This window comes from Octopus sinensis, linkage group LG5, assembly GCF_006345805.1.
Source record: "Octopus sinensis linkage group LG5, ASM634580v1, whole genome shotgun sequence".
NCBI classification, from domain to species: domain Eukaryota; kingdom Metazoa; phylum Mollusca; class Cephalopoda; order Octopoda; family Octopodidae; genus Octopus; species Octopus sinensis.
The window spans coordinates 116,914,195-116,934,112 of NC_043001.1; the positions used below are offsets into that span (position 1 = coordinate 116,914,195).

At 39.4% G+C, this 19,918-nt stretch overlaps 1 protein-coding gene across 1 annotated transcript in view; it reads left to right on the forward strand.

Annotated features, from left to right (window-relative positions):
• Positions 1 to 2,266: 2,266 nt before the first annotated feature.
• Positions 2,267 to 19,918, forward strand: part of LOC115212346 (sodium-coupled monocarboxylate transporter 2) — a 77,466-nt gene continuing 59,814 nt past the window's right edge. Inside the window, exon 1 of the mRNA XM_029781215.2 lies at positions 2,267 to 2,789. Coding sequence (XP_029637075.1) covers positions 2,415 to 2,789 — 375 coding nt within the window. The 5' untranslated portion in view covers positions 2,267 to 2,414. The remainder of the gene's footprint in view (positions 2,790 to 19,918) is intronic.

Below are 19,918 nucleotides of genomic sequence, written 5' to 3' on the forward strand. Positions count from 1 at the left end.
GAGGTGTGGTGGTGGTGGTGATGGTGTGCAGTCATGGGGTAGTGTGATGATAGTGATGATGATAGTAGAGGTGGTGGGTGGTGGGGTGGTGTGATGGTGGTGTGCAGTCATGGTGGTAGTGATGATGATAGTAGAGGAGGTGGTGGTGGTGGTGGTGATGGTGGTGCAGTCATGGTGGTAGTGATGATGATAGTAGAGGAGGTGGTGGTGGTGGTGGTGATGGTGGTGCAGTCATGGTGGTAGTGATGATGATAGTAGAGGAGGTGGTGGTGGTGGTGGTGGTGATGGTGGTGCAGTCATGGTGGTAGTGATGATGATAGTAGAGGAGGTGGTGGTGGTGGTGGTGGTGATGGTGGTGCAGTCATGGTGGTAGTGATGATGATAGTAGAGGAGGTGGTGGTGGTGGTGGTGGTGGTGAGGTGGTGCAGTCATGGTGGTAGTGATGATGATAGTAGAGGAGGTGTGGTGGTGGTGGTGGTGATGTGGTGCAGTCATGGTTGTAGTGATGATGATAGTAGAGGAGGTGGTGGTGGTGGTGGTGATGGTGGTGCAGTCATGGTGGTAGTGATGATGATAGTAGAGGAGGTGGTGGTGGTGGTGGTGATGGTGGTGACGGTGGTGATGGTCGTAGTGGCGGTGGTGGTGGTGTTGATGGTGTTGATGGTGGTGGTAGTGGTGATAGTGGCGGTGGTGATGTGTTGATGGTGGTGGTGGTGGTGGAAGCGATGGTGGCGACAGTGATGGCATGGAGCGAGAACTGTTATGTAAAGTTATTTTTGTTAAGAATTCTGCTACAAAATGATTCTATTTTCGCTTTTGAATTCGGTCAGCAAAAGGAATAACACAATATAACGTAAATTACATAATTTAAAACAATATATATATATATATATATGAGAGGTAATGGTGTCACTGAGACCCAGAGGTGTCAGGTAATGCTGAATAAGTGCTGTAGAGAAACCATAGTAAAGTTCCAGGTTCGGTAATTTTGCGAATAAGGGGTTCAACGTTGGTCATGTGTCAGCGTGTGTATACAAAATTTTTGCGTAATGAGATAAAAACCCAGGCTGTGTAGATATTAGAACATTTATATATATATATATATATAGATATATATATTATATATATATATATATATATATTATATAATATATATATATTATATATATATATTATATATATATATAATATATATATATATATATATATATATGTATAATTAAACATTTATATATATTCATGCATGTATGTATGCATGTGTATTATAAATTATATACTAACATATGTGTTTTAAAATATGATTTATATAAAGAAGAGATAGGTGATCATAATGTGATTACATATACATACATTAGCATGTGTGTGTGTGTGTGTGTGTGTGTGTAAGCAGATGCACAAGGTGCAAGTATATGTATGTATATATGTATGCATGTATAACAATGTTATGTAATATGCATGCACATCCATCCATCCACCCATCCATCCACCCATCCATACATACATACTTACATGCATATGCACAGACACACAGACAACATACACACACACATGCACACACATATGCATGCATGCACATATGCAAATACGCCCATACGAAGACCCCCCCCCCAAATAAAATAAAATTACCAGCGAAAGTATACAAAACAAAAGAAACAAAAGAATAACTAAACAAACAAAACAAAAAAAAACTAAAACAAAACCATAAAAAACTAAAACAAAACCATAAAAAACTAAAACAAAACCATAAAAAACTAACAAAAAAAAACGACAAACAATGATGGGGGAATATACAGCTAATTATGCTACACACAGTGAAGGAATTATTATTACTTGTGTACTGAATTTCTTCTAACACATACATACATACATATATGTATAAATACATACACACACACACACACGCACACACACACACACACACGCACACACACACACAGGCTCTCGAGTGCTGTCATCACCAGCGCCCCACCCATCCTACCAAACAGCCTCACTCCGCACATTCGCCTGTTACTCTTTCTCCCACTCACACTTCACTCGTCAGTTACATCACACTCTCAGTTGAATTTTACCGCCCCCTGCTCTCAACTTCCTACTCTCTCTCTCTTTCACTCTCATCACTTACCTTACTCCCTTCTTTTTTTTAACCTTCTCACTATCTCCTCTTTCTACTTTTCTCTCCCCTCCTCCTCCCCCACCTCATCCTGCTCTCGTTTTTCTTTATCTTCTTTCTTTTTTTTTTTGTTTTCTATATCTTCTCTGTCTCTCTTCTTCTCTGTCTTTCTTTTTAGAAAAGAAAAGTGGCTTACACACTCCAGCTGCAAGCTCTTTGATTCATTTAGTCGAAAAATCTACCTCGACCGGCTTCCCAACTTTAAATATTCCTTGGTAGAGACAAAAAAAGAAAAGGCAATAAAATGGGAGACAACATCAAAAATTACAGTTTCAACACCGGCAAGATTTCAACTTTTGGAGTACTTGACTATGTAATATTTTCTTTGACTCTGATGGTATCCGTAGCCATCGGGATATTTTATGCCATCAAAGACCGGCACCAAACAAGTACGAAAACGTATCTTCTTGCCGGGGGTAATATGTCTGTATTGCCCGTGGCCCTTTCGTTGGTGGCCAGTTTTATGTCGGCTATAACACTTCTAGGGACACCTGCTGAGATATATAATTTCAACACCATGTTCATGGACATGACTCTAGCTTATATCGTTGCTATGTTCCTGGCTGCTTACGTCTATGTTCCTATATTCTATCGGTTGCACATCACCAGCGTTTACGAAGTGAGTCCCTTTTGATTTTGTTTTATCTTCTAATTTCAATTGTCTTTTCTTGTTGTGGGGAAGATTTCAGTCTTTACTTATTCTGACATGCCTTTATATATATCCAAATGTATGTATACACGTGTATGTGTGTGTGTTAGGTGTGTGTGTGTATGTTTATATGTGTGCATGTTTGTATGTACGCATGCATGCATGTATATATAAATGTACATATATTTATGGATATATATATATATATATATATTCAAGATTAATCAGCCGAAATTGCGAGGATGATCCGATTCTTGACTCAAGATTAAAGTCCGTGTTTTTTGTATCGTCTTCTGAATGTTTTGCGTTCTTGTCCCAGTTTGTATTTTTTATACACACACACACACACACACATACAACAGTTATGAGGCTGTTCTACGCATTACTTGCCTTTAATAGTGTCGTCACTAGAGTATGGGTTCCCCTCCCCATTCAGGTATTTAAGCTCACACAAGCTTATACAGCAAACCAAATGTGCCGCCCCCTTAAATGTGTCACCCGGGGCGAACCGCCCCCTCGACTCCACCCTATCTAGGCTACTGACCTTTAAGATACATCTTAGTACGTTTCATAGAGTAAGCATCTGTTACAGAAACTGGAAGTTTTCAGTACCTCTCAGTGACTTGTGGAAGGCGGCGAGGGGCTGGCAGAAAGGTTAGCACGCCGGATGTAATGCTTAGCGGTATTTCGTCCGCCGTTACGTTCTGAGTTCAAATTCCGGCGAGGTCGACTTTGCCTTTCATCCTTTCGGGGTCGATAAATTAAGTACCAGTTACGCACTGGGGTCGATGTAATCGACTTAATACCTATGTCTGTCCTTGTTTGTCCCCTCTATGTTTAGCCCCTTGAGGGTAATAACGAAATAGGTTTCATCTATAATCGAAATCTTCAGATGAGGATTTCCTTCTTAGAATACTCTTTACTCTTTTACTCTTTTACTTGTTTCAGTCATTTGACTGCGGCCATGCTGGAGCACCCCCTTTAATCGAGCAACTCGACCCCGGGACTTATTCTTTTGTAAGCCCAGTACTTATTCTATCGGTCTCTTTTGCCGAACCGCTAAGTAACGGGGACATAAACACACCAGCATCGGTTGTCAAGCAATGCTAGGGGGACAAACACACTCACACAAACACACACACGCATATATATATATATATATATATATATATATATATATATATACGACAGGCTTCTTTCAGTTTCCGTCTACCAAATCCACTCACAAGGCATTGGTCGGCCCAAGGCTATAGTAGAAGACACTTGCCCAAGATGCCACGCAGTGGGACTGAACCCAGAACCATGTGGTTGGTAAGCAAGCTACTTACCACACAGCCACTCCTGCGCGTATTTATTTTAGTTGATTATCTGCAATGTTTCTTCGATACAGAGATTGCACAAAATTCTGTTAATGTAATTGTCGTGTGTGTTTCTTTTTCAGTTGTCAACCATAGTTTTTTTGGGGTTTTTTAAAGAAGCGTATCAACACATCATTTCGATCGATTTATATTCGATCATCATCTAGACGAACCTAATCTGATTGCAAGCAGCCAAAGTAGCTTCGAACAGGGAACCTTTATTTCTAAACTCGGGGAAATAACGCTCATACTCATTTTGATCTCGATACATGTCCATAATCTTTAACTGTTATTACCCTTAGTTCAGAAATAAAGGTTCTTATTTCGAAACCAACCCGGTACATATCGGGGAGCACGATATTTGATGACAGTCAGAAATCAAATTGATCGAAATGTAGATATAAACATTAAAAAAATTATCTCTCTCTCTTTTACTCTTGTACTTGTTTCAGTCATTTGACTGCGGCCATGCTGGAGCACCGCCTTTAGTCGAGCAAATCGACCCCGGGACTTATTCTTTGTAAGCCCAGTACTTATTCTATCGCTCTCTTTTGCCGAACCGCTAAGTGACGGCGACGTAAACACACCAGCATCGGTTGTCAAGCAATGCTAGAGGGACAAACACAGGCACAAACATACACACACACACACACCACACACACACACACACACATATATATATATATATATATATATATATTATATATATATATATATACATATATACGACAGGCTTCTTTCAGTTCTGTCTACCAAATCCACTCACAAGGCTTTGGTCGGCCCGGGGCTATAGCAGAGACACTTGCCCAAGGTGCCACGCAGTGGGACTGAACCCGGAACCATGTGGTTGGTTAGCAAGCTACTTCCCACACAGCCACTCCTGCGCCTATAATCTGTAAACATTATGTTAATTAGTTCAATAAATAATGATTGTATTAATAGCTGCTAATCTCACACACATATCCACGGATACCAGAAGCAGCTACTAGTACTTAAAGCCAGAGCTTGCTCATTTAAAAGCTTAAGTTATGTAACTGAAGTGGGATAAATATAATATGTACGTACTTTCTTTCCAGTTGTCTCTCATACAAATGAAAGACTTATCTAAAAATCTGATTTATTATCTGATGCCTTACACACATGCAGGAAACGACACTGTATTTAGCTAAATATTGTAGTCAAGTACTTTGCTGTTTGCGCTAATGCAATAGAACTAACCAGAGAAATAATGGTAATTACTTCCTTCTATTTATCTCAGTTCTTAGATAGAACCATTTCATTTCACGTGGGAAATGCATCGAACGTAAGAAATTCCCATCACTTCTAATGATTTAAAACCTAAATAAAAACAAAATCAATATCTCTGTTTTAGCGGAGATGTTGACAGGTCGGAGGAAGCAATTACGACGGGTCGCAGGGGCAAAACACTTCATTTTGTATTATTTGAGTCTGATTAATTTGGGGATTAAATTGATGATGTAATCAATATTTTTCATGAATGCTAGTAAAGCAACGAGAGACTCTATACAAACTGAAACTCGAATAGAATCAGTGAATTCCTGTTGTTGAGAAACAACACCATTATATAATAATTCCTCTCATTTTTATTGGTCTGTGCGAGCAAAAATATTACTGTGATTTTAATTTTTCTGAATGTACACATAATTATAATCTGTAATTGTTAAATTATTTTAAGTAACTAACATTTTGTGTGCACGCATTAATTTCTTATGCATACAAGTTTATTTTATGTGTGTACTAGTTGCAACACGTGTGTTTGTATGTGTGTATGTGTATATATGTGTGTGTATGTGCATGCACTTGTATATGCACTCAGTTTATCGGGAACAGTGGTGCACTACTAACACGAGATATGAAATTACATAGATCTTAAAATGACGGGATATGTGCGTATGTATAAATGTACGAATGTAATGTATACATGTGTGTGTGTGTGTGTGTGTGTGTGTGTGTACATAGGCGCATGTGTGTATGTACATGTAGATGTATGTATGTGTGTATGTGTATGTGTATATATAACGGGAAGTTTTATGAAAATAAACAAAAGACGAAGGCAGGTGGAATACAAACAAACAAATGTATTAGTATGGCGCTCAGGAATATAAATAAAACAAGTCTTTTACGTTTCGAGCCTACGCTCTTCAATAGAAAGATACACAGAAAAAAAAACACAGAAAGAAACAAGGAGAGAAAAAAAATGCGTGCAGAAGCTAGCGAATCAACATGGCGACACACACATATATATATATACACATACACACACACACACATATATATAGACACACACACACACACACACACATATATATATATTCATGCATACACATGCCACATACAAAAACGTGCACACACGCACATTTCTGCAGGAAAAATCGAACTTGATACGTGACGTGGAGCATATGTATTCTGCTGTTAAACTATGAAAGTGATTCAAGGGCCTAGAACTTATTGGTGGTACTTACCCTGGCCTATATGGCCCGTGTGTTATTTATGCAACTTTACTGCAAGGTAATAAAGAATAACACACGCAATCAAACACACAGATGCTCCAGCGCACGCATGCATGCATGTATGTATGTATGCATGTATGTATGCATGTATGTATATACAGGGTGCGGTGAATAAATTGTCTAAATTACGCAAAAATAACACTGACATCTCATTTTAACAGATATATCAACCAAAATTACATAAAAAATATCTCAAAATATTAAAAAGTAAATTTATTTACTAAAATCGCCTTTGGCTTCAACCACGGCCTCCAGACGATCTCGGAATCTTCTGCATCTCTTCTGCACGGTCTCCTTGTTTAAGTTGGTAAATGCTGCCATAATCCTTGCCTTCAGTTCATCTTTGGTATTACAAGGAGTTTTGTTGGTCTCTCACTCAATTGCGGCCCACACATAATAATCAAGGGGTTTGCAGTCTGAGGAGTTAGGCGGCCGGATGTTAAGGGTGATGTGGTTGCAGAAATTGTCTGACAGCCATGTCTGGGTTCTCCTGCTTGTGTGGCATGGTGCAGAGTTCTGTTGCCAGACATAGGGTCTTCCAGCAGCCACCCTCTTGACCCCGACACTTGATGTAAGCCTCTGTGTTGAGTGTGAGGCTGTGTGGGAAGATGAGTGGAGGCATAACGTCGCCATCGGTAGTGATCACTCTAAACACCATGATGCTGACCGGATGTTTTATTTTTATCACTCTCTGTACATGTCCCCAGATTGCACTGTTCTCAGATTGACACCCAAACTCTTTGGAATGTTCGTATTGGAGCTTCCGATGCGAATACCAAGCAGCAGTACACCATGTCGTTTCCTGATTTCTGGACGAGTGAATTGCATCAAGGTGCTGTTTTTTCCCAGACGGTGCCCAACTGACCCTACCAATTCTGTGTAGTCGACAAAATCAAAATCAAACAATGGGTATGCGCGAAATTAAAAATATAAAATGGTGACACTTTACCTATCGCACCCTGTATGTACGTATGTATGTATGTATGTATGTATGTATGTATGTATGTAAGTGTATGTATGTATGTATGTAAGTGTATGTATGTATGTATGTATGTATGCATGTATGTATATATGTATGTATGTATGTATGTATGTATGTATGCATGTATGTATGTATGTATGTATGTATGCATGCATGTATGCATGTATGTATGTATGTATGTATGCATGTATGCATGTATGCATGTATGTATGTATGTATGTATGTAAGTGTATGTATGTATGTATGTATGTATGTATGTATGTATGTGTGTGTGTGTGTGTGTGCGTACGTACGTTTGTGCATGTGTTTATCTTATGCCACTCTGCGTGCAATTACTGAAGCTTATATATGTCCCGGGTCATTTCAAGATCTAACATTACAGCTAGACAAGACTTTGCTGATAAGGTATGATAAGTCAGAAACACGCTCAGAATTGCTACTGTAATGTTAAATATCCCGCTCACTCCCCATTGCATTATATATTTAATTTTAATTTTAATTCAAGATTGTCTCTCCTGTCTCGACCGAGCTGAATTAGTAATTATGTTAATGACGTGTTCTCATCATTACAGAAATAATTTTAATTAATTAAAAATTCTTGACTTATTATTCTAAGTATGTTAGTATCCCTTTACGTCTAAGGAGTAATTAATCTCATAGACAGGATGAAAAGAATTGAAAGATATGTAAATATTCCTTAATTACCGCGGAAATTGTTTTTGCTATTGTTGTTGTTGTTGCCATTGTTAAGCAGTTTTATAGGGATTTCAGTGTTGACCATATAGTTTCTTGTTATTTATTTATTTACTTATTTATTTTTAAAAATATATTTATTATACTCGACATAAGCAAAGAATTTCATTGTGTCTGGTACACAAATCTGTCAAAACTGCCCATCTATGGACTCTTCTTTTCCCGTCAATATCGCACTAGTGCGGTGTATGTTGATGGAGTACTTTCTGACTCACTCTCTTTCGACTCTGGCGTGTTCAAGCTTCGGTTCTGTACCCCACACTCTTTCTTCTATTCCTCTCCAACACTTCCCACGCCTAATCTTCTGCATTCGCTCGTCATCCATATGCGATATAGACAACTCATACCAAACCTGCACTGACTCTAATGGAAATATCCTCTCATGGGATCAGGCTAATGTTACCTCCTGCAAAGAGGAGCAGTCATTGTACATGTTAAGAGGCACTGTGGAGGCGCAATGGCCCAGTGGTTAGGGCAGCGGACTCGCGGTCATAGGATCGCGGTTTCGATTCCCAGACCGGGCGTTGTGAGTGTTTATTGAGCGAAAAACACCTAAAGCTCCACGAGGCTCCGGCAGGGGGTGGTGGTGATCCCTGCTGTACTCTTTCACCACAACTTTCTCTCACTCTTACTTCCTGTTTCTGTTGTACCTGTATTTCAAAGGGCCGGCCTTGTCACTCTCTGTGTCACGCTGAATATCCCCGAGAACAACGTTAAGGGTACACGTGTCTGTGGAGTGCTCAGCCACTTACACGTTAATTTCACGAGCAGGCTGTTCCGTTGATTCGGATCAACCGGAACCCTCATCGTCGTAACCGACGGAGTGCTTCCATCCATAAGAGGCACTGAACAGTATGTAACTTACACCCTCGTGGTCGCTTCAAATAATGCTTTACTATCAGTGAGAATAACCCTGCGATGGACTAGCGTCCCTTTCAGAGGGCATGTTGTGATCTCGGTTACTTGTACCTCATGAAAACCGGGTAAACTTGAGATAGTATAATGTAACTCACTGAAAATATTTCCAAAACGCGCGCACAAGAAGGCTCGAGGGCATTTGAGACTCTACTATCATGGAAGATCTAAGGCACATGCACGGCTGGTGAGGCTCGGACGTGCCAGACACCGCCAACGTTTTCTTTTCTTTATATTAAAACTGTTTTTTAGTGAAAATTCAAAAAATATATTTTCAGTAGAATATGCACGACTAGTACTTGTTTTTCCGTTACTAATTCCACTGTTTCACTAAATCAGTATGTAAAATGTTCAACTCGATGCAGTCACTAACTTGTAAATTCATAAAATAATAGAAATTAATAGAAAATCAGTGCTAATGAAAGCTCTGGCAGCGCAGATCGAACATCAAATGTCTATAATGATAAAGTAGATATAGAATGTTACTTTAGAAAAATATTTTATCGCTGGTGAAACTTGAGGTAAAAAGCTCCTTTTCAAAAATGTTAAGGGAACAAGGGGGAAATATGTTCGTCACCTTGGCATGCCAGTCACCGATCTGGCAGGCCAAGGTAACAGACATATTTCGGTAGTAACAACTCACTATTGTTAGTATTGTTATTATTGATCTTTAATATTTATTCCATGTTACTGTTGCTTTCCGTAACACATTGAATTGTCTTTTGTTTACATAAACTTAAACTTAGATATGTTTCGACCAAAGGTTGGTCCAGGCCATGTCTAACTTAATAGCACCACCTGATAGGATTATTCGAATCCTGTTTAAGTCAAGTTTTGTTTAAGTCAAGTTTTGTTCAAGTAGTGAGTTCTTGTTGGGTGAGTTGTATCCAATTATGGGTGGCTTATCTGGTATTCTTTGAAGGAATCTATCCAGACTCTGTTTAAAGTTGATGGGATCCTTTTCCTCTTTGATCTCTCTCGGGACAATGTTAAATAGGGCAGGGCCTGTTGAGGAAAAGAAATTATGTTGCAGTGTACATGTATGCTGCGATCTTGAATTGGGCAGGGGACGTATGTCCCGTGGTCCAAGTCTTGGATGAACCTTGAAGCTAATGTTTAGGTCGTTTGGGCAAAGTTGGCGGTATATTTTCCACATCGTACAAATGATGTACCGCTCACGGCGACGCTGGAGGGAGTAAAGTTTCAAGGCTTTAAGGCGATCCCAATAATCGAGAGCAGCCATGCCTTCAATTCGTTTAGTGAGTGCCCTCTGGGGTGACTCAATTCTGGAGATGTTTTGTCTTGTGTGGAGGAGACCACAGTGGGCAGCAGTATTCAAGTGTGGCCGTACAAAGGAGGAAAAAAGTGGTATGATGACACCTTGTTCTCTGGACCGGAAAGTTCTTAAGATCCAGGAACTCATCCTACGAGCTATATCGACCTTCTTGTTGATGTGTGCACTCCAACTGAGATCGTCATCAACAATTACACCAGGTCTCTGATATTGTTAGAGGCTGTGAGCGGTTCCCCTGAAGGAAGAGAGTATGGCTGTTTTAGTGAGGAGTTTCTTCCAAAATGCATCAGCTCAAATTTCCCCTCGTTCAGTTGCATTTTGTTTCTGTCTGCCCATTGACTCACAGCATATAGATCAGACTGGAGTTGAGTTCGGTCTGCTTCTCTTCATTGACGATTTGCTGGAGCTTAGTGTCATCAGCAAATATTTTCACTTTGCAGTAATGTACGACACTGGAAGGGTCGTTTATGTAGATTATGAAGAGTAGCGGACCCAAGACAGTCCCCTGGGGGACACCGCTGGTGACTTTTGCTGGGCTTGAGTGGACTCCATCAACTACAAACATGTTTGTTTTCTATTCGCCAGGAAATACTTGATCCAGTGTAGAACTTTTCCACGGATTCCAACATTTTCCAATTTTGAGAGTAGGACATTATGGTCTACCCTGTCGAACGCTTTACTGAAGTCAAGATATATGACATCAGAGTTCGAACCTGTTCCCAAGGCTTTGAGTACATCTTCAATGTGGTGTAAGAGCTGTGTTAGACAGTCCCTGCCACAGCGAAAGCCATGCTGATTTGCATTTAGGAGTTTCTGGGTCTCCAGGAAGTCAGCCATCCTTGATCTTAACACTCTTTCAAACACTTTGATGATGTGGGAGGTGAGTGAGATTGGGCGATAGTTGAGTGCGAGGGATTTCGCAATATTGGTTTCAAATTTTTGCACAAGGCCTGATCTCTGAGGGGAGGAAACTAGTCGATTACATCAACTCCAGTGATTCACTGGTACTTTTTTTTATCGATCTCGGAGGGATGAAAGGCAAAGTCGACCTCGCTGGAATTTGAATTTAGAATGAACCAAAAAACAGACCAAATGCCCCTAAGCATTTTGCTTCACGCGATAACGATTCTTATTCTTTTATTGCCCACAAGGGGCTAAACATAGAGGGGACAAACAAGGACAGACAAAGGGATTAAGTCGATTACATTGACCCCAGTGCGTAACTGGTACTTAATTTATCGACCCCGGAAGGATCAAAGGCAAAGTGGACCTCGGCGGAATTTGAACTCTGAACGTAAAGACAGACGAAATACCGCTGGGCATTTCGCCCGGCGTGCTAACGTTTCTGCCAGCTCACCGCCTTCACACAGCAATATTGCAAGCAACTTAAGGTGGTGAGCTGGCAGAATCGTTAGCACGCCGGGAAAAGTGCTTAGCGGCAATCGTCCGTCTTTACGTTCTGAGATCAAATTCCACCGAGGTCGACTTTGCTTTTCATCCTTTCGGAGTCGATAAAATAAGTACCAGCTGAACGCTAGGGTCGATGTAATCGACTTACCCCCTCCCCCTAAATTGCTGGCTTTGTGCCAGTATTTGAATTCAATAATGCAAGCAACTAACAAAACTATTCTAATATTTTTTTTAATTAATCCATAATTTATTGAGCATGTCATGGCATTTACGTTTTTATCATGAAATTGATTGGTAAAACCAATACTATTTTTATAAAAAAATGAAAAAATTCGTATATCTTATTTATAAAATGATGTAATTTTCCCGCAAATTTGACAATAACGGGAAATCCTTTTGCCCCAAATAGGTCACTTAACTCTCATTTCCATGGCCTGTTTGGCTTTGTATCTTTGTTAGAAATCATTATTACATAGGTGTGTGTGTGTGTGTGTGTGTGTTTGAGAGAGAGAGAGAGAGAGAGAGAGAGAGAGAGATGGGATAAATAAGAATTTGGCTCCAGAGTCTTCGCTGAACGTCAAATAAGTCTGTCTGTGTGCTGTATTTCGGAGACAAGCTTGTTTTGACATGTAACGTTTTCTGAATAGATTTCATTACTTTTACAATGAAATGGATGCCATACTTGCCAATGTAGATTATGAAATGTATGAATATATGTCATGAAAGCAATGAAAACAAAATAAAAGAAGATAACTCAGGAAGAACAAGTTTTAACAAATATATTACCTCAATGTTTAAAAGGAAAGGAAAGAGTCTTGAAGTTTATCCTGGCAGTTAAGAAAACAGTTTAGCGTTTCCGACATCACCACAACCTGGAAATATATTTAATCTGTCCAGAAGAAAGTGTGTTTCTGACAAAAAGGATGACAGACAAAATGTAAGGTAAAAAAATGTACCACATATGAATGAAGAATAAAGAAAAGGATTAAAAGAAACCGTTGATACGTTGTTATATTTGTAACACTGACCCGAATTTGACTAAGGTCTCTACGCTTGCTAGTTTTAATATTTTGTCATGTGTTGATACTCTTCACTGGAAGAGTATCAACGGATAGAAAAATGGAGCTAGAAATCGAGCAGGGATAAGGCGGCGAGCTGGCAGAAAGGTTAGCACGCCGGGCGAAATGCTTTGCGGTATTTCGTCTGCCGTTACGTTCTGAGTTCACATTCCACCGAGGTCGACTTTGCCTTTCATCCTTTCGGGGTCGATAAATTAAGTACCAGTTATGCACTGGGGTCGATGTAATCGACTTAATCCCTTTGCCTGTCTTTGTTTGTCCCCTCTATGTTTAGCCCCTTGTGGGCAATAAAGAAATAAGAAATCGAGCAGGGATTCAGACAGAGTAGCTACATGAAAAATAAATTTGAAGGCGTAATACTGTTTTATCATCAAAACGGTGTTGTTACTATTACTATTGTTATTGTTTTGCCCAAGGTCAGTTCGTAACTAGCACACTTATGATCAAATGCATTCCAGCCATGACAATCCCATCTTATTTTCATACATAGTAAATCTATGACATTATCGAACAGGCCTTTTTTTTTTATAAATGGTAAAGTATCGAGTGTGGAGGCGCGTGGCTTAGTGGTTAGGGTGTCAGCATCATGATCGTAAGCTTGTGGTTTCGATTCCTAGACCGGGCGACACGTTGTGTTCTTGAGCAAAACACTTCATTTCACGTTGTTCCAGTCCACTCAGCTGGCAAAAATGAGTAACGATGCGATGGACTGGCGTCTCGTCCAGCAGGGGAACACACGCCACAGAAACCGGGAAACTGGGCCCACGAATCTGGCTAGGCTTTAAAAGGGCGCATTTATTTTTTAAAGTATTGAGTGAAGGTTGCTTGCTATTTCTAGCAGGCCGAGTAATTGCTGGGAGATTTGTTTTTGGATCCATGATAACACACGCTTTGTTTTAGTAGTTTGTTCTGTGCAGAACTAAGATTACACTTCAGATCAGATTTTAAAGAAATAGTTTCAAATTTTTGTACAACACAAGCGATTGTCGGGGAGGTGGGTAAGTTGATTACACCGTTCCGGTCCTCAACGTCGAATGTGGCGGTATGCGCAGAGATGGGCGGCGAGCTGGCAGAAACGTTAGCACGCCGGGCGAAATGCTTAGCGGTGTTTCGCCTGCCGCTACGTTCTGAGTTCACATTCCACCGAGGTCGACTTTGCCTTTCATCCTTTCGAGGTCAATAAATTAAGTACCAGTTACGCACTGGGGTCGATGTAATCAACTTAATCCCTTTGTCTGTCCTTGTTTGTTCCCTCTGTGTTTAGCCCCTTGTGGGTAGTAAAGAAATAGGTATGCGCAGCTATCTAGCTTGATATCAATCCTGTGTAGGGTATTCTATTTTTCCATGAAATAGTTGTGGTATTTAAGACATGACGTTGCCAGAATTTGTAGAATGTAATAATTAGTTACGTCCGTTTAGCTTCTGAGTTCGAACCTCGTGAATGCTGGTTTTGCCTGTCTCTTTACTCTTTTACTTGTTTCAGTCATTTGACTGTGGCCTTGCTGGAGCACCGCCTTTTAATCGAGCAAATCGACCCCGGGACTTATTCTTTGTAAGCCTAGTACTTATTCTATCGGTCCCTTTTGCCGAACCGCTAAGTGACGGGGACGTAAACACACCAGCATCGGTTGTCAAGCAATGCTAAGGGGACAAACACAGACACACAAGCATACACTCACACATTTATATATATATATACGACGGGCTTCTTTCAGTTTCCGTCTACCAAATCCACTCACAAGGCTTTGGTCGGCCCGAGGCTATAGTAGAAGACACTTGCCCAAGATACCACGCAGTGGGACTGAACCCGGAACCATGTGGTTGGTAAACAAGCTACTTACCACACAGCCACTCCTGTCGTTAATAATTTATAACAATGATTTTTTTTTTAACAAAGCCAGATATTTTAGGCTATGAATATCTGAGTAACTAAATTCCACTATTTTGTCCTGAGAAGGACTGAGGACAAAAGTCGACTCCAAATATACTACCAAAATTGTATGAAGAATAATTGGTAAAATAAAAAAAGAAAGCATGTATCTTTTGAAGCACACGTAATTAGTATCATCAGATGGAAAAAAGCTTTAGAAGCGGCAGATTTAAAAAAAAACTGCGAAGAATGGAGGAATATAGAGAAATAAGAAATATTGTCCATGATTTATATAATTATTTATTCAGCTCGATAAGGACTACTGTTGAGAAGTGAGGATGAAATCCAATAAGTTTGAATAAAGGAAACCTCTTCGAACTGGTTCAACTTTTAAATATGACAGTGTCATCAATACCCTTCGACATACTGTAACAGTGTAGCTCATAAATAAACCACAAAACCCCACATGTTAATTCTCTCAAACTATATTCAGAACGTCGCAATCAAGTCTATGGCTGCCTATATCAGAAAATCAATATCTATTGAAATTAAGATGGCAATAATACATTACTTTGTTATGAATAAAACTACAGATGTTTTCTTGTAGTTTCTCTCTGCTTGTACTATGTCTCTGATAATGATATTAAAAAGATTTTTCGTTGAAATGCTCGAAGCAGAGCCTACAACTTGTGGATATTTGAAGGGAATGAGGGAATGACCCTCGTTTTATAAATAAATGGTATACAGATAAAAGGCTTGAAGTGGTCGGGGCTACGAGGAGATGCTAACATGAATGGATCAGACAAAGGACTTCCATCAAAGATTGAACCCAAGTGTGAAAAAATAACTTTATTTACTGCTATGCACACCGAATGAACCTTGTGCTAGCAGAAAGTGAAAAACAAGCTGCTATTTCGCCTAATTTCTAGACGCAGTAGAAAAGTCATACAGTTTCATTTCTATGTCATGCTTCATTCACACAAAATAGTGACGCAGTTCTTTACAAGCAAAAAAACCAGCAAAAATAGAATATGGGTCGCAGACTCGGTTTGTCAAAAGCATACGTTTATATTCTGTGACTCTTAGTGGCGTACTATCTCTAAGACTATATATAAAAAAATTTTAAATGCAAAAAACAAATTTTGATAAAATTAAATTAGGTTGAGAAAATACTTTTATCTCTGCAAGGTTAAAGAACCCTGCTGCTCGGTTAGAAATATATAAACAGTGTTTTAGCATTAAGTACTTCCTTTGATAAGTACAACACGTCAGTATTTTATCCAGTATGTTACCTGCTATATTATTCTTTAAACTCGATATAAGATCTATTGTATTAATTGCTTGTAGGGACATCGTATACTTCTGCCAAGTATATTAAAGGCTTATAAACCACTGCTATATCAACGTTGACTCAAATTTCTGTATGAAATTTGAAGAGATAACTTTAAAAAGTGAAGGATTATAGTCGCTATACGATTACGATAGTGGTCGTCGTTGGTGCCTCTAAGATCTTTTAAGTTATAGAACACACTGGTTCTCAACTGTGCCAATTAAAATAATGACTGGAAAAGGAAAAGGAAAGGGAAAAAATCTAAAGATGTGTTCTAAAAACCATAAAGTAATCAACAGATGATTTAAAAAATGACTAAGTTTATACTAAAAAATGAGGGAATTCCTTAAGACACTTGTTCCTAGAAAGAAACTGCTAGAGTTGAAGCACTTTTTACAAGAACAGCAACAATGAAAGGATAACAATTAGTAGAAAAACAAATCACTCAAGTTGTAATATTTAGACAAGGGAAGGCGGCGAGCTGGCAGAAACGCCGAGCGAAATGCGTTGCCGTATTTCGTCTGCCGCTATGTTCTGAGTTCAAATTCCGCCGAGGTCGACTTTGCTTCTCATCCTTTCGGGGTCGATTAAATAAGTACCAGTTGTGCACTGGGGTCGATATATTCGACTTAATCCGTCTGTCTGTCCTTGTTTGTCTTCTCTGTGCTTAGCCCCTTGTGGGTAGTAAAGAAATAGGTATTTCGCCTGCCGTTACGTTCTAAATTCAAATTCCGCCGAGGTCGACTTTGCCATTCAACCTTTCTGGGTCGATTATATAAGTACCAGTTACGCACTGGGGTCGATGTAATCGACTTAATCCGTTTTTCTGTCCTTGTTTGTCCTCTCTGTGTTTAGCCCCTTGTGGGCAATAAAGAAATAAGAAATTTTAGCACATCGGGTGAAATACTTAGCGGTATTTCGTTTGTCTTTACGTTCTGAGTTCAAATTCCGCCGAGGTCAACTTTGTTTTTCATCCTTTAGGGGTCGATAAACCAAGTACCAGTTGCATACTGGGGTCGATCTAATCGACTGTCTCCCCTCTCCTAAAATTTCGGGCCTTGTGCCTAGAGTAGAAAAGAATATTTAGACAAGGAACAAGAATAGAAAGTTTGATTGAATAAAACAACTATAGAAGTATTTATAGAATACAGATAATAATAGCAATAAAATGGCGATGAGAGAAGCGCTGGAAGTTTAGCTGTCAAATCAATAATAAATAAAACTTGATAAGGAGGAAAGGAGCGTCAGTAGGGACTCCAGCCTAAGTATTACAACAGTATTACGTACAAGGGCGAATAAGAGAACTTATAAAGACAAAGAATACGTTTAGATTGTCGCTTGGGTGGTTGTTTTGTTGTCATCTGTGGTGATGACTGGTTGAGTTGGTGAATAAAAATATGTCTTGGGCTGAGTGAAGAAGTAACTGGGCAACACCCACGAACATTTAACAGATTTTATCATTGCACATAGAATCAAACTGCGTTAGTATTTTACAAATAATAAAAGTAATACTTACATGCTGGAAGAGAAGGAAAAACTGCGCCGCGTTCGAAGAAGTTACTTATGAGACATTATGTGAATGTTTAGTTCAGTCTGTCCAAGAACCTGAAGATGCGCAGATATCTGGAATTGTCTGATGTGGCAAGAATGGAGGCACATACTGCTCAGTTACCTCAACATTCAGCAATGAATTAACGCCAAAATCGGTTTTTTTATAGAGTTCAAGAAGATCCTGGAAGAATGAATCACGCGATGGCTAGACATTGATTGGTTGCTTGACAGACAGATCACGTGAAACTATTGGGGTTTCCCCGTGATGTGTGACCGCATATCCAAAGTTCCGGTCTCGAATCCCTGCTACAGCAGTTCATTTCCAGTTCATTACGGAATGTAATAAGGGAACGATAAGAAAATAAATTACATGAAAGAGAATTAGTGCAAGTAGTCTTGAGTAAAGTCTGAATTTTAAAACTAATTGGCAATATAGCAATCAAGGTAAAGATTGAAATACAAAGTATAAGAGAGCATGTAACAAAATGAAAGCAAATAAAATATTATCCATGTTCAGAGTTCATAAATGCAAAATTGTTTTGAAATGCGAAAAGCATGCAAATAGAGAAAATAACTCTTAGAAATAAAAGTTATGAGAACTGTATAATGTTTGTTTTCTGGTTGCGTAGGCTAAAGGAAACTGTAAGAGAGATGCTGGATGCGTTGAGACATTTAAACATATTCTATGTGCACGTGACCACGAGGTCTTACAGAAAAATGTGTCTGACTGGAAGCGAGGCACAGAAGAACGGTTTGATTGATTGATTGATTCTAGTTTCAGCTCACGAGCTGTGGCCATGCTGGGGCGTTCCTTCTGTGTGAAAATGTCTGGAGAATGTGACATACACGTCATTAGAAGAATGCACGCACATTATTGACATTAACAAGAAAAGTACAGCAAAAATTAAGAAGTTTGAAAGCACTGCAAACATTTGTGCAAACACCTGAAACGTAAATCATTGCAAGAGAACAATGAGTAGCATGAATGCATGAATGGTGTATAAGTGACCAGAAGTATGGAACGCGGTGTAATTTGCATGCGAGTGTGAGATAGACTACAAATGAAGTCTGCAAAAAAATCGTTAACTTGGGACGTGTCTGCTGCAAGGATATAAACGTGTTTGTGACCTAATGGCGTCTGCAAGAGAAGGTAAAATTTTTCTTCCATTTTAAAAATAGAAACGAAATGAAAAGTAAACAAAAATTATGTACGGAAAAAGTTCTTGAGAGTCTCTTTTGCGAAGTCATGTGTACGAAGCAGTTTGGTTGCAATTCAGGAACTTACCATTCTTGAAAAGAAATTAGTTGAAACCACACAAATGAAAAGATACGAAAAGATTAAAAACTGGCCGTTAGAGCAAACTTAGAGAAATTCAAGATCAATTTCGCTCTGAAATTATATTTGTGAGTAGAAGCGAGTTTCCTCGGTGTTGAAGGGTAGGTTTGACTCCTATTTCGCGCAAAACAAAAAATGAGCCTGAGCTGACAGTGTTCCCAAAGTCATAGCTTGTAGAGGTAGGGGTTACAGTGTAGGCTACCTTGCAGAGGTAGGGGTGACAGTGGTATGAATTGTATGTGTGACGGCTTTTGCTCTTTTGATCTTTCTCGTCGTGGTGGTGGCCGTGGGTCACCAATGTCGCTTGAGCAGTCGAGTTCTTGTCAGTTGGTCTGTGGTGATGACTGGTTGAGTTGATGAATGAAAATATATACATTTTCAGGGGGGGGGGGGTCGCGTTAAGAAATAACTGAACAACACTCGCGAACATTTAGCGGAAGATTTTATTACACACAGATTCAAACAACATTGATATGGCAAAAGTCTGATATGGCAAAAGTGGAGGTACATACCGCTCAGCTGCCATAACATTCCGCAATAAATTAACGCCAAAAGAAATATTTTATAAAGTATAAAACGATTCTTGGAGATTGAATCTCACGATGGCTTGATGCTAATTGCGTGAAACTATTGTGGCTCGCCGTATATCATGTCTGACCGTATATACAGGGATCTGGTTTCCAATCCTTA